We start from the raw sequence: 24,039 nt of genomic DNA on the forward strand, positions 1-24,039 counted from the left end.
TATTTTGGTACTGGCAAATGAGGTCTAATGATGTAGATGCTTACCCCGAGCCCTCATTACTTTGATAGTGGCATTGTCTTTGTGCTGTGCGCCTTTTGGCGTCCTCTGGTCTAGCACCAATTGAGAGGAGGCTCAAAAGAAAGCCGTCTCTGGTGTGGACAAATCAGTTTCAAGGACAATGCATATATTATCAAAGTGTTTTTTTTTGCATTTTGACTACAAGTATTGCGGTTAATGCTGACATGATTCCCTGTAAAAAGGTTTCAGTTTTGTTGCCAGAAAAAGGGGAAAACCCCTATTATTCTATTGTGGTACTGGCAAAGGAGGTCTAATGATGCAATTCATCTTCGTACTGCAACTCTTTGGGGGTGCCCAAAGTCGAAAAAATATATAATTTTGTGTTTTTCCTACAATAAAGAATAGACGTTTATCTTTTTTTGTGTCATTGGGGAGAATATAAATAGCTAAATAAATAAGCGGACAACTCCGCTGATGAGACACTACGTGTCAAAACCGATCCAGAGTTTTGCTTGTCTTGAATGGGTACTGCAAAAAATATGCGGTACTAGAAGGCCGTGCAGCTGATTGATTCCGAACGATATACGTTTACGTGGAGAGATGGATATGAGATGAAGACGTATTGTCTGCTTATTTAATTTGCTAACATCTCTCCGCTAAATGTCAGCATGCTGACCCTTCTGGAACATGGGTAGAATTGACGTCACTCACACGCTCATGATCACGAATAATACGTACACGATGCAGACCTCGGCAGAACATGTTGCTAGGAGAGATTAAAACATGACCGATAAAAGCGGTGATGGGATGATGATGATGCTGCGATAAAATCAGGTGATCACATTATCAGTCGGCTTTTATTTGACAAAACCAGCCAGGGTTTGGTAACACTGGTAGTCCGATATCCAACAGTGGATGGGGAAAGTCTCATGAATTTACTTCGACATTGCATCAATATTAAGATATATACCGAACTTGTGAATGTAGATTTTGTTTATTTTTCTAATTTTTATAATTAGAAACTTGCAATTAATTAATTACTTTAGAAGTGTTACATTGTTTACTGCCTGAATGAAACGTACACTATGTTAAATTATATATATGTTCAATATATATTCAGCGTTTACACGTTACATTGGCTTGCTAGATATTGCCCGTGTTGACAAATGTTATATTGCTGCTGAGTATTCACTTAGATTCACAAGACGTTTGTATTGATTAAGGTGGATGTACTTCAGCCCATTCTCTTTTTCACATTAGCACCCATCTGGCATGAGCAGATAGATCCCTATTAAGCCAATGATGTTACGTTACGTATAAAAGAGTACAGTACTGGAGTAACGATGGAACGGCGGCCAATAATGGGAATAATACGCAAATTCGTCCACCGTGGAGATGGAGCGACACAATCAGCTCGTGTGCGAGTTAGTAGGATTGTTACATCGCGTGAGAGATGCCAACGGCTGGGGAAAAGCCTTCATCCAGCGGTGGATCGATCATGGATGACGATGCTGTTATGTTGGCAGACATAGGCAAATGTTATATATTGAAAGCCACACAAACCCCATTGTATGCCATTGGATAATGACAAAAATTAGTCCATCTCCCCGCAGCGATATTATTCTCGAATGAGTCACAAGGATTATTAAGCATGCACATATATAACTCGTTTGTCATTCCATTGTTGGATTAGGGACCTCCCCATGCCGAGTGGGTCTTGGGGGTTATTTGACCCATTGACGGCTGGTTGCATACAATCCGAATCTGGATATTTATTTATACTGGAGGAGGAATCTAATGAGCTATAAAGCTCTTTTTCACAGATGTCCAGTAGGAGCAGGTCAGAACGTTACAATCGGAGTGCAAAGTATAGAAAAGGTAAACAAATCACTAAACATTTCGATTTAAAGCTTTCGTGACTGCAGGGATTCATCTTCTTGGTTCTTTCGGTAAAGTCACGTAGAAGGGAAGTAATAAAATAATAAAGATAAAACATAATAAAATAATTCTCATGACGTTTCGGCCACAACGCAAGCAGCCGTCCTCAGGTGAAGACCAGGTCTGTCGGGGAGACAGCGTCAGACCTGGTCTTCACCTGAGGACGGCTGCTTGCGTTGTGGCCGAAACGTCGTGAGAATTATTTTATTACCAGGTCTGTCGGGGAGACAGCGTCAGACCTGGTCTTCACCTGAGGACGGCTGCTTGCATTGTGGCCGAAACGTCGTGAGAATTATTTTATTACCAGGTCTGTCAGGGAGACAGCATCAGACCTGGTCTTCACCTGAGGACGGCTGCTTGCGTTGTGGCCGAAACGTCGTGAGAATTATTTTATTATGTTTTTTTTATTTTATTTCTTCCCTTCTACGTGACTTTACCGAAAGAACCAAGAAGAGAAATCACTTAACATATTCACAAATAAAACCGAACTACTTTTTATTTTACCCGGTGAAGCCTACTGAGCTATTAGCAGCACTCAGTACACTAGGGCAACGGATTTCGCTGCACTGCCCTCTGCTGCCCACCACATAGCTCTGCAGGAGCAGCCTATAACAATCCGTCTCATGCATGCATCGTGGATAGTGGCTTCGCAGGTTCCAAGCGTGATTCCGGCAATCCCAACATCATCCCAAGATCAGGTCCTTCCCCTGACCAGTTTGACCATACACCTCTCAAAGGCTTGTTCGCCAAATTGTGCTGTAGGGCATGATCAGTCGTAGCAAAGCACTAAGCTTCGCACGCAAACGTAGCAGGTGATTGTGATGCCTTGAAAGGGAAGTCAACATAAACAAAGAAAACTGGTTTACGTTTCTGTTGTGTAAGACGCTCTTTGACAACGGCTCAGCTATGCACAGTATAGCACATTTCTCTGCTAGCTGTATTTATATAGCCGTTGCCTATAGCATAAAGCTCCCCAATAAGATCACTTCGTATGGCCCAGTAAAGTCAGTTGCTGAAACATAATCCCACAGTTAACTGCTCGCCCCGTGTGGATTTGGGATTATTCTTTGTTGACACATCATAGAAACGTCCATTTATGATGATACTGACGCCATCGTTTTTTTGTGCTCGTAGCAAAAGCAAATGCAGCGTGAAGACAGACGGCTGAGAGGAGTGGTGGTGCAGTGGTTAGCACACTGCACTGTGCACCTGGAAACCTGAAATTGATTCGCGGCCATGGCTAACATGGGTGGCGAGTAATATCTGAACTGGCCTCGGTCCCCAAAGATTTACCGACCCGCACTGACCAGCGCCGTGAAGTCTGATCAAATAAACTCCCATGATCGACATGGCGTGGGAAGACGTTCTTCCAGCAGTGGATTGACAAAGGATAATAAGTATAACCCGTAAAAACAAAGTTTTTCACTATAAATCCTTTATATGCGTGGCGGCTAGAGTCCTCTCGTCCTCTGGCTTGAGATGGCTGCCACCTATGGGTCAGATGATTGTCTGCCAGTATTAAGCAATTGGTAATTCAATTTTAATTTGTTTTCCCTAAACAGTGTAAAATTTTGGGAAAATTTTTTCACGAACATTAATTATCTAGCACAACGAGTCTGTGTGCAAAATGTCAGCTCGATTGGATCACGGGAAGTGGGTTAAAAAACGACCGAAAGATTTGCACGGTCGTAAGCAAGCACGCAAGCAAGCGAACTTAATATAAAGGATTTTAAAAAAAGGGTGGATACATTTGAGATAGAAGTGGAATGTGGTCTGCCGAGGCGTACCCACATGGGCGGCGCAGTGGGTAACCCGTGTCTGTCAGAGCAAGAATTTGCCTGGGTCTCATTCCCGACTCAGGCGTCTCTCTGTATGGAATGTGTATGTTCTCCAACTGTTCTGCATGGGTTCCCTCTGGGTTCTCCGGTTTCCTTCCATAGCTAAAAAAAAACATACAATATTCGTTATATTGACCAAACATCCCAGTGCTGAAAATTTACACAAACGGGATTATACATAACCACATCTCCACCTACAGCAACAAAGTGTCTTGAGACTCAGAGAGTCTTTGCTGGCTAAACAAGCGTAACAATAATAATAGTAATAAGTGGCTGTTGTTAGGAGAGATGTTTATTTAACGGTACAGAGGGACCATTCCCAAGTGATCAGTTTCAGTTGGGAGCTTTGGGGCCAGAAAAATGCGTTTGATTTGTTATAGCGTCGCCTGCAAAATGGGTTTCAAAATAGTTTTAAAATAACTCTTTTGACCTTTATGACCAATGGCCATGCAATGCAGTTTCACCACCAGCCCACACCTAAAGGTGGGATAATATTTAAGATTATAATAATTATTAATTATTTGTCAATTGACTGCTGACTAAGGCCTCTTCATGCTGTCAGTCATGGGGATTGTTTGACTATACTTCACCACAATAGTCAGTGTGCGTTGGTGAAGTAGTGCACCCAGTACCGATTCAGATATCACGTGTCGCTGATGTTAGACAAGACTGAGAGTCCAACTCAAGTGCCTGGGTTCACAGCACAGAGCATGAACTGGAGGTGAGATTAAACGGAGCAACAGTCTTAAGAGGTGATAAGAAGCACATTAACTATCTTTGTATGTATGTTGAACTTTTTTCGAATCGTACGTAGCCAACCGTGCTAATCAGAGGTGCGGGGTAAGGACAAACTAAACACAAAAAGCAGTTCTAAAGAAATGAGTTTTCAATCTACATGATTTAAAAGGTGCGTAGCTTCAGTGGCTTTCTGATCTCGGGAGGAAGAGTTGCGCCCGCCAAAAGTGCATGTTACATTAACATAAGCAATGTGTAGATGTTACCATGTCTGTCAGCGGATAGAGATGGTCATTATCATCACCATCGTGATCAGCCATTGTCTATCTACTGTTAGATGGAGGCCTCCCTATGCTGTCACCAGGCATCACGGCCCTGCAATGCCACAGTCCAACTCACTGCTATATTTAGTGTCATACAGTACCTAAATGGGGTGGAGCTGTGGCTCAGTGGTTAGCGCACTCGGGCGGCCTGAGTTCGATTCCTGCGACCAGGGGTAGGGAACGTCCGGCCCGCGGGCCGTATGAAGCCCGCGAAATCATTTGGCCTGGCCCTGCCAAGGCAACCGCAGGCGGGACTCGAAATTCAATAAATCTAGGAGCAAACCTGGAAAAGCAGTTGCGAGTAGCAACATCATCACTACCAGCTAACATCACACGCCTCACCAAAGACACGCAGTTCCAGCCATCACATTAGGGGTGAGTTAATAAAATGTTTGACCAAATATAACAGGCTAATATTTAAGTTGATAATTTTTGTACGGCCCGCGAATGATGTTATAAATATACAAATGGCCCTTGGCAGAAAAAAGGTTCCCCACCCCTGCCTGCGACGGTGAATATCCATGGCAAGTGACATCCGACCTACCCCCTCCTGATCAACCTGAACGAGCCAGAGGGATGAAGTATGGTTAAATAACGCCCATTGGCCGATGCAGCGTGAGAGGCCATCATCCTCCAGCAGTCGAATGACAAAGGGGTTGGACACATTCTATTATACTTGAATAGATTTAAATTTAAAGCTTTCGTGACTGCAGGGATTCATCTTCTTGGTTCTTTCGGTAAAGTCACGTAGAAGGGAAATAATAAAATAATTAAAAATAAAACATTAAATACAATTGTCTTGAAGACAGCTGTCTTTCCGACAGACCTGTTCTTCACCTGAGGAAGGCTGCTTACGTTGTGGCCGAAACGTCGTGAGAATTGCATTTTATTATGTTTTATTTGTATTATTTTATTATTACCTTCTACGTGACTTTACCGAAAGAACCAATAAGATGTCATTCATATCCAATATTATTCACGTCAATGTTTATTTATATTGTATATGTCTTGAGATTCGGTGCTTTACATTGTTGTGTATAACTAACCATGCATCAATATGGTTAGATATGCACAATAATATATGGTTAGCTTTGTAACAAACAATGTATAACACTTGCAAATAACTTGATATACTTGAAGGCACAGATCTGTGTTGTATCAAGCTTAGTGGCAAGCCACATAACAATGTAAACGTGTTATGTCAGCATTCTTTAGAACTGCTTTTTGTGTTTACTTTGTTGTCCTTGCCCCACACTTCCGATTCACACGGTTGGCTACGCACGGTGCGAAAGAAGTTCTACGTGCATACATAGAGCACTGGATTGTTTTGTTGACGCAACATTTCTAAATGTGTCCCTTTTGCAGCGCGCACACGTATGCATTGCTGAAATAATCCATATCGAAACTCGTGGCAAGTTTTTCTGTTTTTTTTTTAAACATGACGCATGGGTTTTTTTGTTAATATGTACGATATCCAGATACGGTGGGGCAGGTGTTGGGCTTGCTGCACCCGGATAGCCTTCGCCTTGTATTGTAAACGGAATTAGCGTGCAGACCAGTCCCCCGAACTGCCGAGCGAGCGAGGGTCTGGTGGAAAGAAAAAAAACACCTAATAATTTCCGCAAAATAACGGAATTGTATTTGAAACTGTGACCTTTATCGAACAGCTCGTTGTTTCTGTTTTACTCTCCTGCCACTATTCGTGCATATCATTGTCTCGCTCTTTACTAACCGGAGCTGGTGTGATGGAAATTGTGTGTGGAGATGAGAATTGGTCCTGTGCCTGAGGGGTCACAGACATTAAGCCGGCGCCGCTGAGATCCTTTGTTTAAATATGGTTTTCAGTCACCGGTGATTATGTGTGTCTGTATGTATATTGAACTTATTTCGTACTGTACGTAGCCAACCGTACTAATCGGAGGCGCGCGGGAAGAACGCCAAAATAATCACAAAAAGCAGTTCTGAAGAAATGAGTTTTCAGCCTACATGATTTGAAAGTGCTTAGCTCCAGTGGCTTCTTAATATCGGAAAGGAAGAGCGTTCCAGGTGGCCGCAGAAGCGCATCTGAAAGCGTGCGATGCGGTGGCCGCCGTTGTTCGATGCTTAGTGAAAACCGAGTTTTCAAGTGCAGTGAGTGAATGGTCTGAGGTCAGTCAATATAGCTTCCGCAAATAAAACTTCACATTTAATTAGATTTTGTTTCGCTTAATGTGGAAAAATTCCAGTTGTGAGAATTTGTAAATAAAACATTTCTCATCGTCACGGTCTGTATAAAAGTGTGCCCCCCCCCCCCCTAGGTGTGTGAATAAAAAGATAACTTAACATTTTTTCAAAAGTAGGTCCATGAAATCTAAAACATGGAGTACAGTATACGCTTCTGGAAGAGTTCCGAATGTATGATTTTGTATCATGATATGACGCTTATGAAAAACTACTTGAATAACTTTAGTCACAACTATTTGGCACTCCACCGATTGCCCCTCCTGTGATGTTTTCCTGGCTTGGTTGAGAAGTTGGGATTGTGGTCTGGGATGTGTAGAGCGAATGGACTAATGTCTTTGTTGTGATAATTATCCTGTTCTTGTGTTTCTTGTTTTGGTGCCATTTCTTAATTTGTTTATTCCTTTTTTTTATTTTCCTTGCTAGGAGGGTTTTCATTTGCTTGGTAGTGGTGGCTGTATATGGGATTTGATCCTTTATATATTTCGATTTAAAGCTTTCGTGACTGCAGGGATTCATCTTCTTGGTTCTTTCGGTAAAGTCACGTAGAAGGGAAGTAATAAAATAATAAAAATAAAACATAAGCATTTTATACCGTGGCTCCATCAATACTCATGCACGTAATCTGTAGCTGTTCCGCAAGATTTGTTTGACATATCGTGAGAATAGGAGTGGATTTAACAATTGAATCGTTATTCACCAATATTAAAGGCAAAAAATACGTGCACCAAATCTTGTGCGTAGGACATTAATTATTTACAATTCATTCAAATGATATGCAAACATTACCTTGCGGGGAAATGTAATGAACGAGAAGTAAAGAATTTTTTAAATTAAATAGGCGGCGCGGTTGAAATTATACAAAGGGGACAAAAGCATTTCTCAAATTGTGACTCTTGAATCGTGCTAATTAATCAGAAAGCAGGCAGGCAGGCAAGACGGTGAAGGATAAAACACTGCCTGACCTCTAGGTCAGTCTTCCCCGAGGGGAATGCAGCTTACAAAAGAAATACCTGCTGCACTGGTCATGACCAACGCTGGTAGCACAAAGGCAGCTGAGCAAGGCTCTGGCCATTTCTGCTCCAGACCTCATCCCTAGCCGTCTTAGTATATGGGGGTGGCTTGGTATGGGATTATTACGTGGCACGGTGTTGCACTATTTTGTTTGTATCCTTTTCAGTGTTTTTACATACCGCTTTGCATTTGATGTAAGTAATGTGGCAGCACTATAGCCAGCATCTGTTTTTGTAAGTAAGTACACCACAGTTTAATGATTGCTCCCGTGGTGTAATGGTTAGCACACGTGGCTTGCTATCCAGATGTCGCCGGTTCGATTAAATCTGCCGGCACCGCAGCTGAAGCTCAGGGCAAGTTTCTTAAATCGCCCCCCACCTCTGCCTGTGCACGTGGGTACAACTACAGTTGGTAAATTTTCAGGTCGAATGCCTTGGGGTAAATTGTGGGTACTCCCACATTTCCCAAGACATCTGGCCAGCGTGGAAGGAGTAGGCCACAGTCATCTCGAGAGCTCACAGTAGTGCTGGCGCCTCTTCTGACAACATCGGCATGAGCGTGTAATTTGCAGGGCTGCACCTTTGCCTTTTGCTCACAACGCTTGCCCCAACAGGGGCCATCGTAAGGGTTTTTACACAACACAGTTATTCTTTGTTACGCGCATTCTTGAAGTGTCGTAAGCGCTGCTTTGCGTTTACAGCGTGTTTTACATTCGATGCACGAGCTACAGTTGAGTTCCTAGTGCTTCCTTCCACCACCACCCCGCCCCCTTTCGTACTCTTCAGGCTGGCCAACAAACAGGACAAAGTCGGCGCCCTGGGTGCAGCGGAAGTGATCGAGCACCTCTCGCTGGAGCAGCTCGTCAACGAGAACAAGTGCATCTGTCACATCGTGAGTGCCGTAGCCAAAGGGCCCGAAGAGCGCGCCCTGGTTGAGCCGTGGTTGGACTTCGTGTTTGCCGTTTGAACGCTTCTCATCGCCAAATTGTTACCAGCTGCCTTCGTCACTGTGTTCGTCACGATGTTTGGATCTGCGTGTCCTTGGGTGCCCCTAAAGCCAGATCGCCCACACTCAGCTCTACCCCCGCTTTGCTCTCCCTAGCCTAAACACTTGATATCACTGCCTGCAACTTGTGAATTGCCTTTGAACAAATCACCCGGAATGTACTGGATTTCATCAGATCTCTGAAGCCATGTTGCGGTTGAGCCTGGATAGTGCTCGGATGGGTAACCACCACACACCGCAGTTACAGGGCTTTGGTCGTCAACAATCAATGGAAATATTTTTTTATTTAAGCACTTACGATTAACACGGTTGGCTACGTACGATGTAAAAGAAGTTCAACATACGTGCATACATTTATAGGCAACTTCCTTAAGCCAAGGTCCCTATATGTAAATTATTATTCTGCACTGCACACAATAGAGGGCAGTGCAGCAAAAACCAGTGCTGTGCTGTACTTCTATGCTCCCAAGTCTATAATCTACTCCATCAATCCACACTGACGATCGTGGTGAAGTATTGTGAAAATAACGCCCAATGACCCGCTCCGCGTGGAGGGCGTTATCGTCCAGCAGTGGATTGACAAACGGACTGTACAATTAATTTAGTCAATTGAAAATGAACATCACATGGGTCAGTGGTAGAAGAAATAAGAAATAATGGTGTGGTTTTATGTTAAGCGACGAACACAGAACATGCCTCCCGCATATTTTGTGCGACCAGATGACAGATAACATTGTGTAATTTTAAATATAACTCAACGATAAACGAAGACGTACCTTCAGAGAGGCTTCTCCGTTCTCCTGCCTCTCACGGTGTTTTTATCTCGTGGATCCAGACTGCGCGTAACGTAACGCACCCGATGCACTTTCCGCTAGCGGAACGTCTTGACGGCCAAGAGCACGATGTTACGGGAGCGCGTGCGGACCCGCCGTCTCGCTTGCCGCGTTGGGGAAGTGCATTTACCCCCCCCCCCCCCCAGACTGTATTGGTTTCCTCTGACCCAGCCGAGCTGACGATTGGTTATGCTTATTGGATTGGTCATGGGGGGGGGGCGGCGGGGGGGGGAGAATGAGGCGGAGGGGATTTTCACGTCGGTTGACTGGCCGAAAATTATTTTACCACTTGCATGCCCTGATAATATAAGTGCTATTTGGTGCATTATGAATCTGCGATTTGTTGGAACCAAGTGTTTAAAAGTCCAAAGGATTTCATTCAAATCATCATTATCACTCTCATGCAAATGATCGCAGTCAGTGACTCAGAGCAGTAAAGAGCAGATGATCATTAACGGCAATGAGGAAAGGGTAAGTACACCAAGAGATTTCGTGTGTTTACGGACGCACCTATCACTCACTGCACTGTGGTGACAGGAGCAGCCTCGGAATGCATGGACTTATGAACTCAGATGTGTGTCCCATTCTTAAAGGTGCGATACTGACCCAGAGTTACGTACATACATGATGTGCTGTTGCCAATAACATCTGCGAATTCAGCTGCATTTTCTTGAACAAGCATGAAATTCGTTTACAGTGTTTTTGCTTCAACAAATGCTACTATGTAATAATGGTCTGAAAAACTATTGGGCCGATGAGAAACTCAAAAAATGTCTTGGATATGCTCTTATTCATAATATAATTGCTGTGCCCAAATAAGTTCCCTTTGGTTAATGTTAGTTTCACAGTAGGGCAATGCTTGCGGTTTCTTCTGTTGCACGGACTTCCTGGCTGCAAAAGCCATCATGCTGATAAGGAACTTTGCTGAAATTAGTCAATGCAGAAACAAATGGTCAGCTATAAAAAAATGTTAGAAACTGAAATGTAAGCCATCTAAATAAGAACAGGGCTGTTCGGACACTGTCTTTCCGAAAGCCGTCCTCAGGTGAAGAACAGGGCTGTTCGGACGCTGTCTTTCCGACAGCCCTGTTCTTCACCTGAGGACGGCTGCTTGCGTTGTGGCCGAAACGTCGTGAGAATTGTATTTTATTATGTGTTATTTTTATTCTTTTATTATTTCCCTTCTACGTGACTTTACCGAAAGAACCAAGAAGATCTAAATAGTTGATGTGCATGTGTGCAAATGTACTTACGCTTGAATTGGTACCGAAGCTTAAGTTTGAAAAGTTAAATTATTTGAGACGGTAAATACTTCCCTTGTTAAGCATTGTTAAGTAAAGAAAAATGTACGCGCGGTAAAAAGCCTGTACTTTCACAACGTTGCACAGCTTGCATTCGCTCTTACTTGATTCTAAGAAAAGGATGTGCTTCGTTGTAGTAGTTACTATGTTTCCGGGAAGCTCAACTTGTCAGGCCCAACCACAACCGCTCAACCGCTATCGCCACCCACCACAGTAGGTGGCCCACTCCCTCTGTCTTTCTGATGTTGGCCCTTGTCCATTGCTCACAAGCCCTGCTTTGCTCCCCTGCTAAATACACCCACTAGTTGGGTAGCCCTGCTCTTTGATTTGAGCAGGATCACGGCGCAACTAAGAAGGGGGGGGGGGGTACATGGCAGCGTTATGCGACGAATAGGGGCGCAGCCAGCCACAAGATGGCCCGAATCAACAGAAAAATAAGTAAAAAGTGTTAAGTTTTTATTATATATATTCATTAAAAAGTACCCGTGGTCTACCATGGACCAAGCCCGATTAACGCATCTGACTATCATATCAATAGAGCGTAAAGTTGCATGATCCACCTCCTTTAAGGAAATCCGAGACTGATGGGCTTGCTCGAAAGCAAGATGCATGATTACTTCATTTCGAGTATTGTACCTTTAAATATTTTATAAATATCGTCACTGTGAGACTTGTCTTCATCTAAACCCAATACGTGGTGCAACTAAAATAATATATTTAGTTATAGCCTACATATGATTGTACGCGGATTAAAACCATCCATAGCTTTTTCAGTAAAAGCGAGTCGGGAGAAAGGAGGGGGGCCCACAGTCGCATCTTGCATACCCCACCCGTTGGAATAGGTCATTGCGCCCCTGCGCAGGAGGCAAGGAAATGTTAAACAGGGGACAGAATCCCAACTTGCACTGAAGCTAAATAAAATAAAAAAATAAAATTTTGAAAATAATATGTGACTTTACCGAAAGAACCAAGAATATGAATTCCTGCAGTCACGAAAGTTTTAAGTAAAAAAATTGCACTGAAGCTTTGCAACACCTAGACAGCCTTTCTAAAAATCTAGGACATTCCCGGCCAAACCAGGACATTTGGTAGCTACACGGTTTCAACAGCGGTAGTCGTGCTCGTATTATCTGGACTTTAAGATGCTCTAGAAAGTGAAAGCCACCACCAAATGTTGGCATAATTATGAAAAGAACTATGTTTTGTGGAGAATATGGTCATAAGGATTACCATCTTCCAGAAATTGATTATGAACGAGCTGCTTTAAATAGAGCAGCGGCTCTTCTTCTGGAAGATGAATCTGAGCAGTTTCTGGTGGTGTTCTGTCCTCTGGGTTGTGACGCATTGCTATGGAGAACTTGTCTTCTGGTCCATGATTCTGAGCAACTCGATTAAAACACATCTTCTCAGAGATAAATGTACACTATTTTCTGGCTTACAAAGACACACCTCCAATGTGCGGTGAGGCGAGGCAGTGGAGGCACAGCCTCACCGGTCATATTCCAATAAAAATAGATGTTACGAAAAGTAAAAAATGATAACATAAAAATTTAGATTCTTCCACTGATCCGTGTTGTGTCATTTCTGTACGATTCCAATAATTTTGATAGTCAAAATCGCCAAATCTGCGGAGCTCTGCTGCAAACACAGGGAGACGAGAGGTGAGGCAGCGACGAGCTCAGCCTCCCCTCTGATTGCGCAACCCCTCAGAAACTGGATGTTGCGCGGACAATAAGCGTGTGCCTGTTACTATCTCTCTGTAATAATTGGAATCGTACAGAAATGACATTTATAACACAGATCAGTGGAATATTTTTTCGTAACAACTATTTTCATTGGAGTGTATGACAGATGAGGCTCTGCCTCCCCTGGCCGCACGTCCCTGGTGTAAAATAAGGTTATAGGAGCAGTGCTCCACGAGCGAGCGAGACCAACGGTCTCACACACGTACCGGGAATTCGTCCGCGGCAGGAGACGTGTTCGGCCGTGGTTGGCAGCGGCAAGAAGCAGGACCGCGCCATCGTGACCGGGCTGCACTGGATCCTGCGCACCATCAACCACGACTACGCCGAGCTCAAGGAGCGTGTGGAGCGCGACACGGCCGCTCAGCGCGCGCAGGAGGCCGCCCAGCGCAAAGAGCGCAGGGAAAGGGTCCTGCGGGTTCGCCAGGAGAGGTGGGTGGCGCTTGCGGTGATCATCATTAATATTGATAATCATAGTCATCGTCGGCAGTAGCGGCCATGATCGATTTGCTGTTGGATGAAGTCCTCCTCAAGCCACCTCTCACGATTTTGCGATGCAACAATTTCGCCCAGAAGCTGCACACGAGCTGGCTTCATCGATCCGTCGCCTACGTGGACATCATTTTGGATGCGCTCCATTCATTGGCTGCTACCCCGTTATTATTCTTAGCCATCGTCCGTCATCGCTTCTCGCGACATGTCCTTCCAAAGGCCACTTACTTTTATTAATGCTATGGATGATCTCATTAAGCTGCGTATGTTCTCGTTCATGTGTTGCTCATTCCATCTTAATCCCAAGCATGCATCTTTTCGTACATCTTTGCAAACGTCTCAGGTTTTGTTCTATATCGTTAATGTCATAGCAGGTAATGTCAGAGCATGTAGCACACACACACACTGATTACAATTATTCTTATTTTTCAACTCACAGTGGAGTGTTAGCCAAACAAGGGAACGTGCCTGAGAGGACATCAACCGTGGACACGGAGCGATATAATCGGCTCGTGTGCAGGAGCTGAGACTCTGTGTGAACGAGCAGTGGCGTGTGTGCTGTACTCAGGGACCAGCAGGAACGTGAAGAGGCGGAGAGACAGGGGAAATCTGTGATGGGGGACGAGGGCAATGAGGTGATGGAAAACCCCTTCCAGCCGATTGAGAACGTCATCGCCCAGGTGACCGAGCTACATCAACTTGCTTTTGTGGTTTCTAGCTATGGAATGGTTACCCTTGCCAAATCTCCCTGCCCGCAATTCAATTAATTGTACCGTGCGTCTCGTTTCTTGCACCGTCACGTCCGTACGGTCTTGTTTGCGCTGCCGGAGGTGTTCCGTCTTGTGCACAAATCGCCCCGGAAGCAAATTTGTTCGCATGGCATTGCCACCGATTGAAAATCATACATTCATACGCGCCCAATTCCATCGATGAGCACAATAATCGTGCTCATTATGTAACGTCTGCATTTAAGAAGGTCTCACTGACTCTCAAGGCCCATGACTTTATTGGGAAGGGTCCTGCACTGAGGATGTTTGGCCAATTCCATTCCTGAGCATTTGGCTTCGTGTGGGATGAGACCCGAGTACCCGGAGAAAACTCGGAGACAAATCGATATTAATTGATGAATGCAAATCTCTATATGCCGACCAACTGCTTGATGAGCTACATTTAGACATGCTGTAGTAGCTCTTTTGAGCATCACAAAACTCGCATTACAAAACTCACATTACAGTCAGCTCTGTTTAACCGAGCACCTCTGTGTAATCTGCCTTCTGTTAATCTGCATTTAAATTGATCTACAAGTAGAATGTGCCAAAATGTTAATTGGGTTTTTTTCCCCCCAAGTCTATAGATGTTACTCAGAGATAGCAGAACATTTCTTGTTCATTAATCCTTATAGCAACTATGCTCTCATGGTGTAATGGTTAGCAAACTGCACTTGCAACCCAGAGTTTGCAGCTTTGATCTCCCGGTGCGGCAATTAAAACTGTGGTGCAGGGTTCTTTAAATCATCGCCCCCACCACCTCTGTCCACCCAGCAGGTCGCGGCGTGCTGCGCAATAAATTGGGGTCCCACGGTGGCGAGATGTTGACTACCTCGCCTGGTATACAGCAGGTCGTGGGTTCAATCCCGACTTTGACGATGCCTGCTGTATATTTGTAGTTTGCGCGTCTCCATCTCTCTCTCCCCGTGGAGATGGTAACTACCTCGCCTGATATACAGCAGTTTGTGGGTTCGATCCCGACCCTGATGCCTGCTGTATATTTGGAGTTTGCAGGTTCTCTCTCTCTCCCCATGGCCGCGTGGATCTTTATCTGGGTCCTCTGGTTTTTTCGCTCCACATTTAGAAACATGCGTTTTGAGTATTTGGCTGATATGAATTTGCACACGATCAGCCGCTTCGTTGAGCTATCATTTGTGGCCAGGTCGCTTTTGAAACAGTGGGCCTTACCTGGTAAAATAAAAAATAATACAAATGATAGGTGCTCCCACCTGTTTCCAAGGCAACTGACCAGCGTACTAGAGTAGGCCAAATATCCTCTCTAGAGGTCCCTGAGCAAATAATTACAGGGCTGCACCTTGTATAACAATTCTTTATTAAAGCTATTTTATAGATATATAAATCAAGTGTGTTTTATAGTGTACTGATGTTAAACCTGCTTGGCAACAACTCCGTGTGGTTCAGGTTAAAACTTTAACTTCTGAAGAATCCTATCGCTTTAACTTCAAGAAATAAATTTTGTTAGTTGTACGTACGTATGCAGAACTTCTTTCGCACCGTACGTAGCCAGCCGCACTAATCGTAGGTGCTATTCGTAGGTACGTACTTGTTACGTAAAGGGAGGTCACCTATAAACGCAAATCAAATACATCCATCTCTCTACCTCCCCAGATGCGCATTTCCCCCCCATTTTTAGAGATGGCAGTACAGCAAGTGGGTTTGTGACTCCTCATATGTGTGGGTTTTTCCTGGGTGCTCCAGTTTCATCCCACATTAAAAATATCCCAATGCACAACCCTCCTGCAAACGTCATGGGTATTTCTTGTATAAATAAATTGCATTATTCTCATGGAGTGGAGTAGTGCCTCACTTTGCGATGAACCTGGCCACCTAAGTTAAATTTCCAGCCACGGCAATCATCAGCAGCTAGTGATATCCTGCTCCCTACCCCGCATCCTTCACCAGCTATCACTGCCAAGCATGGTGAAGTATGGTCAAAGAACCCTGGTGACTGACACAGAATAAGGAGGTCTACATCCGACAGTGTATTGACAAAGTTCTGTAAACATTATTACATAATTTTTACAGTATTTTGAGATGTAATCACAAATCTATCACGGATGGAAAATCACCCGGAATGTGCCTGATCTCAGCAGATCTCAGAATCCAAGCAGGGTTGAACCTGGTAATTGAATTGGTGATCACCATGCAAGTCAGGTTGTCATAGGCTGCTGTGGGGCTGTCCTACATAGTGGTCATCCAGCGAAATCGATTGTTGGACTGTACTTATATTCCCCCCACGTCAATGGTCCCCACACTCACCAACCCTGCTAGTGAAGGCCATGATACACTCAGGCCTTCGCTGCTTGACGTGTACCGACCATCTTGGTGAAGTATGGTCAAATAACCCCCGTGTCCCGCTCGGCGTGGAGAGGCCCACAAAGGGGTTGTACATACACACACTGGTACATGTGTATGTATGTAGAACGTCTTTCGCACCGTACGTAGCCAGCCGCGCTAATCGCAAGTGCGAAATGTGCACGAGTGGGTCTGTGCTACTGCCGCCGTGTTATCTAACACGTGCGCGTATAAACTCGCGCGAACTGGCCGTCACCACCGCTCCGTCCGCCGCCGCGCAGAATGAAGATCGAATGAAGCGAGAGAAGGACACGGCGAAGAGGAGCGCGAGCGCCCTCAACGGCGAGGTGGTGCTGCAGGAGAAGGAAACGTCGGCTGCGGGCAACGCGGAGCCCGGCTTGGGGGAGCGAGGCCCCCCCGCGTTGGGTGACAGCGCGGACGAGGCGGGACGACCGGCGAGCGGTAGCGCGCGTTTCCAACACTCGGAGGGCGACACCGACCGCACCGACACGACCAGCGCCGGTACGTTCACGCCGTCGATGCTGCAAGACTTCAAAATCTGAATGTGTATGCTGGGGGAATCCGATGAGCTATTAAGCTCTTTTTCACAGATGTCCAGTATTTCACAGATGCTTCCGTTGTTGAGTGAGCAAAACCCCGAGGCTTCCGAGAGGTTTACAGCTGGGCTGTCCGATTATTTAAGTAATTGGTTATTCTGCCGAATATCGGTTCGATTACTCAACTGATCAGATAACGTGAAAAAGTCCAGGCCTGTCCCCCTCCATCCACATCATGGCAAAGCATCTGAGCACTCATCAGGACTACCTGTAAACCACGTGATTGGGCATGTGCAGGTGAGTAATATGTAGAGCTGAGCGATCCAATCATTTAAGCAATCAATTACGTGTAATATGCTCTTAAAGTTTGCGTACGTGACATGCATTTAACATGTTCATGTTACAATTTGTAATGTTAACATTGGACACATCTGAGCCAATTGGTGTTTCGGATATTCCTACTTACAGACTCGACGTTCAGGGCTTGTTTCCACCGAGTGTAATTGTTGATGGCGTTCCACAGGCGTTGATGAGAAGCCCAAAAAAAAACGCAAGAAGGTGAAGCGGAACAAGGTGGAGCCCGCCAACTTGGACGACCACACGGAGGGTGGCACCACCGCCTTCACGGCCACTACTACCTCTTCAGGTCAGCAAAGCACAAACAAAGATCTCCCGTATAGCCTTAACAAGACTGTTGGGACAAGTGCTGTTGGCGAGCACCCTTTGAAAGGCAGAACGGTACATGAGGGGGTGGGTGGCCAACACCACCCCGGCCGCCTTTGTCTCCCCAGTGGCGATGTTTACACACCACACCAGGTACTCATTTGAGGCTGAGTCGACCTAGGGAAGGCCCAGGACCGGTTCAAATATTCGCCGCTGTTATTGGCCGTGAGCGGAAATCGAACCGGGGCGGCCGGGTTCGTAGCACAGTGCTAGCGCTAACTACGACACGACCACTTCAGGTGAGCTTGTGATGCTCCCACACCCAGTCATGGGACACTGCACTTGAACTGGACCTGTAATGCCACCGCGTAACATTACACCGCGGGATAAATAGGCATGAAGCAGGGTGAAAATTAAAATGGGCGTCGCCTGCTCTTGAAAGGTCAAGATATCACTGTACGTTCGGAGAGTTTCACGGAATAAGTCGTAAACAATCATCACTGGCAATTGCCATCGGTACCGGCACTGAGCAGCGTGGTGATATATGGTGAAATGATCTCGCCACGACCCGTACGGCGGTGGGGAGGTCCTCATCCAGCAGTGGATTGACAAAAGAGACGTACGTTAATGCTTATTCTAGGGGTGGGGAACGTTCGGCCCATGGGCCGTATAAGGCCCGCGAAAACATTTGGTCTGGCCCTGCCAAGGCAACCGCAGGCGGGACTCGAAATTCAATAAATCTAGGAGCAAACCTGTAAAAGCAGTTGCGAGTAGCAACATCATCAATAGCAGCTAACTTCACACGCATCGCCAAAGAGAAGCAGTTCCAGCCATCGCATTAGGGGTGAGTTATTGAAATGTTTGGCCAAATATAACGGGCTAATTTTTAAGTTGATAATTTTGTATGGGCCGCGAATGATGTTATAAATATCCAAATGGCCCTTGGCAGATAAAAAGGTTCCCCACCCCTGCAATATATGCAATGTAAATTCACTCGCCCAATTCTTGACAAATCTGATCGCTGCACCCCCTAGTGGGCAACTAAGACGGCAGCTTCTAATCAGATCGCGGTCAGGTCACGTAATGTGCTGTGCAGACTTGTTCTTGAACACACACTTTTCCACTCTGTTTTTCGTGACAAGACACAACTCTATCTGCCATGGAAAGTTTTGATAGATGCACGCTGACATTGACAATTGCTGTCCTCTCGAATTGCCCGAGTGTATCGTGGCCTTCACTTATTGGATGTCGCTAGAAATTGGCCAGTTTGCCTTGTGGCGTGCATCCTTAATAACATAACCGAGTAGATAATACTGGTAGGAACCTCTTGGTTACACCAGCCCACAGGGGATTATTGTGTCCGTCCGTCGTGCAGGGAGGAGCTGGGTGGGGAGGGGCTGGTCACCCCTGACTCGGAAATGGCCCCAAATTTTTATTTAAAGCTTTCGTGACTGCAGGGATTCATATTCTTGGTTCTTTCGGTAAAGGCATGTAGAAGGGAAACAATAAAATAATAAGAAATAAATATGTTTATTCTTTTATATTTTTACGTTTCATATTTTTATGAAACAATAAATATATTTTAATTTTTTATTATTTTATTGTTTCCCTTCTACGTGACTTTACCGAAAGAACCAAGAATATGAATGGCCCCAAAGTCAAAAAAATGTTACCGTGTGTTTCTAGATGTCCTCAGGCCAGAACATAATACCGGTTGTTGTTGTTGTTGCATTTTTTTTTTACCGACAGATGTTCGGGGACGACCACTACCACCACTGGTCCTGCGTCCCATTCCCAACAGCGAGTCCAATGACATTCTCAACTAAACAACCAACCCACATAACCTACGACATGAACAAACACCTGAGGACTCATCGGGAACATCAACAGACCACCCTAGTCGTCACGCGAAGATCGGTCCATATGGGATATCTGATCATTTAATTATCGGTCCAATTATGAGTTTGATTACTCGACTAATCGAACAACACGAAAATCGTTGGGGGGGGAAAAGTCGCACCTCTGTTCCTACGTGTGTCTCTGGACGAGAGGTGATGATGTCGTCAGCATCATCAGCCACATCACGCTGGGTGTGGCTTGTAGGGGGTTTCCCACATTCGAGAGGCAGGATGTGGGGGTAGCCCCAGTTTTTAAAGAGGCCCAAGCAATGGACCATGAAACAAAGTCAAATGCAAACTTTTAGTAAAATAATTCACGTAATCGAATAATCGTCTGAGCTCTAATCATGTGTTTTCATCACTATTGAGCGACGTCAGAAACTTGCATTTTTTCATCTTAAGAACACGGGGTGAAAAGTCATACTGTAGTCAAGCTGCCTGGTGAGTTATTTCTAATTGCCGCATATTGGCTAGAATACTGAATTTAAATTGGTCAGAGAACGTGTTTATTTTAAACTGAAGTATAAAAATACAGCACTAATTTAGTTAACTTGACACTATCAGATATAAAAAAATATAGAGGCTAAAAACTATCAGTGACCAAACTGCAGATGGAGCACATTTCCTTTAGGTCTACCGATTAACGTTTTATATTTTGATGAAGACTCAAACGGGTTTCAAAAGAGATTAGCATGTTTGTTACGATTTATTTTATTCATACCTAACAGAGAATGTGTGTGTTTCTGCAGAAAACGAGAGTGTGCTATTTAACGCGATCACAAATACTGTCGCATGATGATGAAAGGAAACTGTACGTAATTAAACGTGGGACCACAGGACTTCACAGACAAACCATGCCTTGCAAGGAACCATATGGTGTTCCTGAACAAAACAAACGCATTCTACCTTCTGCTAATAATTTGGCACGTTTAGTATTGTCGACTTTTGTTATCGCGCAAGGCTATCATGAAAGCGCTCCATTTCACAGATAAAGTCGGCGAATCCAGCTTGGAGGCTCAGTGGTAGAATGAGCGGTAGCGTTATACGCAGGTAATTCTTCAAATGTCGAATATTTAGATCGTAACACAGGGCACCCATAACCTACTCCTTTTCAAATAACCTGGATACTTAACGTCCACTGCAGTGCAAATGGGTGCGTATTCATGGTTAATACATCCACAGTATTAACCAGGGTGACCACTGTACTTGAACCGCAAATCCCTGCAACATCCGGCAGATGCCCTACCGCTCGGCCACGTTGCTGCCCTAAGCAGCCTAATTTTTTCTACGAACGCATTGATTTCAAACCTTCACATGATGGCTGCGTGCAACTCCTACATTCATTTTAACCAACTGTAGATGTATTTCATACTTGTAAAGCCAATTGGCTCATGTATACTTTTATTTTTATCCTCTGTGGAGCCCCTGAGTAAGGTGATATCAAAGTCATGGATTTATGTCAGTTCATTAGTTTTACATGTTATACGTCGTTTGAAGTTAAATTTACAACTCAAAAACTCAACCACATAAATCATTAACACTGCTTATAATGTAAAAAATATGCAGTGGCTGATGTTTTGCGTGAAGGTGTTTCTTCAGAACAGATGGAGATGGCCGGGATAGCTGTAGGTCACACTTTATCCTCTATGGAGAGGATAAATGTGACTGTTGGTCATCTGGATGGTCCGTTCAGAACTCTGGTTCCAAAGTGGACAAAGGGGGTGGGTGTGACCAGGGCCATGCCTGGCCAGCTTCGTCTCCCCAGTGCTGATGTTTTCACCCTGCATCAGTTACTCATTTAAAGTTGATTCCACTGAACGGAGGCCCAGGACTGGTCCGTATGTCTCTTGGCACCGATATTAGCCATGGTAATTATTCGGCGTCTCTTATTTCCCCTCTCCCACCCCTTTACGGAGGCCGCTGGGTCCACTAACTTCAGGCAGCAGCATCCCCTCCCACCGTTGGCGATCATATACACTATCTGTCGCTGTCGAATAACAGTAGACTACTTCTGCAGTCAACTTAAAACGGTTTCCTAGCTCTGTCAAAATTACAAAGTTTCCTGCAAATCCCCAGAATAAAGTGCAGCCTCTACCATTTGGTTCTGAAGGAAGACTGTCACCTGAAACTTCAGTTTGCTCCTTTGCAAGGCATTGTAAACAAGTGTGGAGGTTTTTTTTTGTTATATTTTGTGTTGCCCCCTTTGCACAGAGTGGCCAATGCAGTTCCTTATTTGTTTTGTCGCTCCTTTGAAGTGTTTTTATTTGTCATTTTGAACGAGAAAGTCCACATGCCGCAGAACAACCTGCTTGGAGAGCAAGTTTGTTTGCCACCGTGATTTAGGTACAGGGTGACCCAGCTATAGATACCCTTGGTTATTCATACTTTAAGGGCTGTCTGGCTTTTACACGAACACAGCCACACATTTTACTCAGGTTTTACGCAATACCATTCCTAATGACATACCGAGGCACATCTTTCTGAGTTCACCTTTCAAATACAAATTCATCGTTGCATGCGTCTGATGAATTCTAATCATCACGTAAATGTGTGTATATAAGTACAGCCCGTTTGCCAATCTACTGCTGGATGAGGGCCTCCCCATGCTGTGCGAATCGTGGAAGTTATTTGACCATACTTCACCATGCATGGGTGTTGGGGTGTACAGTACAATGACTGACCTCTGCTGCCCACCAAAAACCCACATCCTATAATACCTGTTATACTCTTTGGTTCTTTCGGTAAAGTTACATAGGTATAAATTAAATCGCGACGTTTCGGGCGCAACACAAGCGTCCGTCATCAGGTGGGACAACCACAGCAATAAACAATTGCTGCATGGTTGTCATTGATCCAAGCACTAATTTAGGGTCAACCCTGCTTAGTTTCTAAGGTCTGATGAGATCAGGAACATTCCAGGGGTTGTCCTGGCTGAGCAGAGTTTGTGTGGCTGTTCCCAGCATCTGTATCTCCTGCTCCACGTACGAAGCATTTCAACTCCCTCTACCTTCAGGAGTCGGTTGTTGAAGGCACCGCACTTGTTCAGACTGGCACACGAAGAACGTTGACCTTGTGCTTTGTACCTCCAAGTTCGCGTTTCGTAAACATGTGTGTACGTTCCAAGTAGTTTTAGTCTGGGTAATTTGGTCAGGGCTCACGTGGTGAGAATTCTCTTTTAATTATCGCGATAGCCATCTTACGTGTGTTGTGTGTGTACATGTCTTAACTTCATGTAGAGCTCATTTAAATCGATTGGCGAGCTTAACATTTTTAAAGTGGAAAGATGTGGATTGTGAGAAAGTTTGGGAAACCCCGATTATATCTACACATGAACATGTGACCATCTTGCATACAAGGAACCGAACCAACATTTATTTAGAATCATTGGCTCCGAAAACTACACCAGAATGTGTTTTAGAGTAGGCTTTTAAAATTATCTGTCGGTTCCAACAACCTCTCTGGACCCACGGACTACAGCCAACTCTCAAAAACTGTTCATGGATCACCGTGCACCAATAGCGTGGTTTTAAAACTTAAAATTACTACATCGTAGTGTCTGGAAGTTTTTTCAAACCACTTCCCACATTGGCCTTGCGGACCACAGGTTGGGAACCAGTGAATTGTTACCTATAGTACGATGCACTCCAATTTTTTTACTTTTTAATACCTATTGCTTCTTCACAGCTACACATTTATGTAAAAAAATGTCAGAACTCACTTCCCAACAAGCACGGTTTTTTTTATGTGTACTTTATAACGGCGATGTTTTAAATGACATACATTCAGCTGTGCTGTATATTTTTAATGGAATACAAATATCAGATTTCTCAATCGCTAAGAGGTCGGCCATGAAGTCACCAACATCAGTATATGTGTATGTAGGTTCCAGGTAGATTATTACGTTATTGGATCACGAGAAGTGGTGGCTGCGACTTGGGAGGGGAGGAGGGGGTGGCCTTCGTCCAGCAGTGGATTGTCCGTGGTTGATAAAAGGTAAACTTGTAGTTGTTCACAGCTGGTTTGTAAATGATTAGCATCATTTTGGATGAAGGCCGTTTTATGAAGAGCACACTTTTTTCGTGCGCGTGTACTTTAATGGCAGTATTCACTTTATTTTGTTACAAATACCTTTCCGTGTAATATGCGCGTAGTCAATAAACATGACATTGAAAATTGGATCATTTTATGGTTTGATTGTATTCATTTTGGTTTAATTGTATTCATTGGCACGGGTAAGAAACAGCCGTAAGTCGCTTTACAAGAATGACCCGCGAAATGGCAGCGGTCCAGTTTATTTTAAATAAAACTCGTTTGCTTAAAAGACACAACGAATATACTGAAGCACAAAATCACAAGTTTTAATTTTATAAGTGGAACGA

General features: G+C 44.5%; 1 protein-coding gene across 1 annotated transcript in view; it reads left to right on the top strand.

Moving 5' to 3' along the window:
* Positions 1 to 23,836, top strand: part of ARL13B (ADP ribosylation factor like GTPase 13B) — a 51,798-nt gene extending 27,962 nt beyond the window's left edge. Inside the window, exons 5-10 of the mRNA XM_061567423.1 lie at positions 8,872 to 8,977; positions 13,197 to 13,399; positions 14,028 to 14,139; positions 16,824 to 17,064; positions 17,623 to 17,745; positions 19,512 to 23,836. Of these exons, the coding sequence (XP_061423407.1) occupies positions 8,872 to 8,977; positions 13,197 to 13,399; positions 14,028 to 14,139; positions 16,824 to 17,064; positions 17,623 to 17,745; positions 19,512 to 19,588 (862 nt within the window). The 3' untranslated portion in view covers positions 19,589 to 23,836. The remainder of the gene's footprint in view (positions 1 to 8,871; positions 8,978 to 13,196; positions 13,400 to 14,027; positions 14,140 to 16,823; positions 17,065 to 17,622; positions 17,746 to 19,511) is intronic.
* Positions 23,837 to 24,039: the final 203 nt, after the last annotated feature.

This window comes from Lethenteron reissneri, chromosome 5, assembly GCF_015708825.2.
Source record: "Lethenteron reissneri isolate LAM-NWPU_2019-01 chromosome 5, ASM1570882v1, whole genome shotgun sequence".
NCBI classification, from domain to species: domain Eukaryota; kingdom Metazoa; phylum Chordata; class Hyperoartia; order Petromyzontiformes; family Petromyzontidae; genus Lethenteron; species Lethenteron reissneri.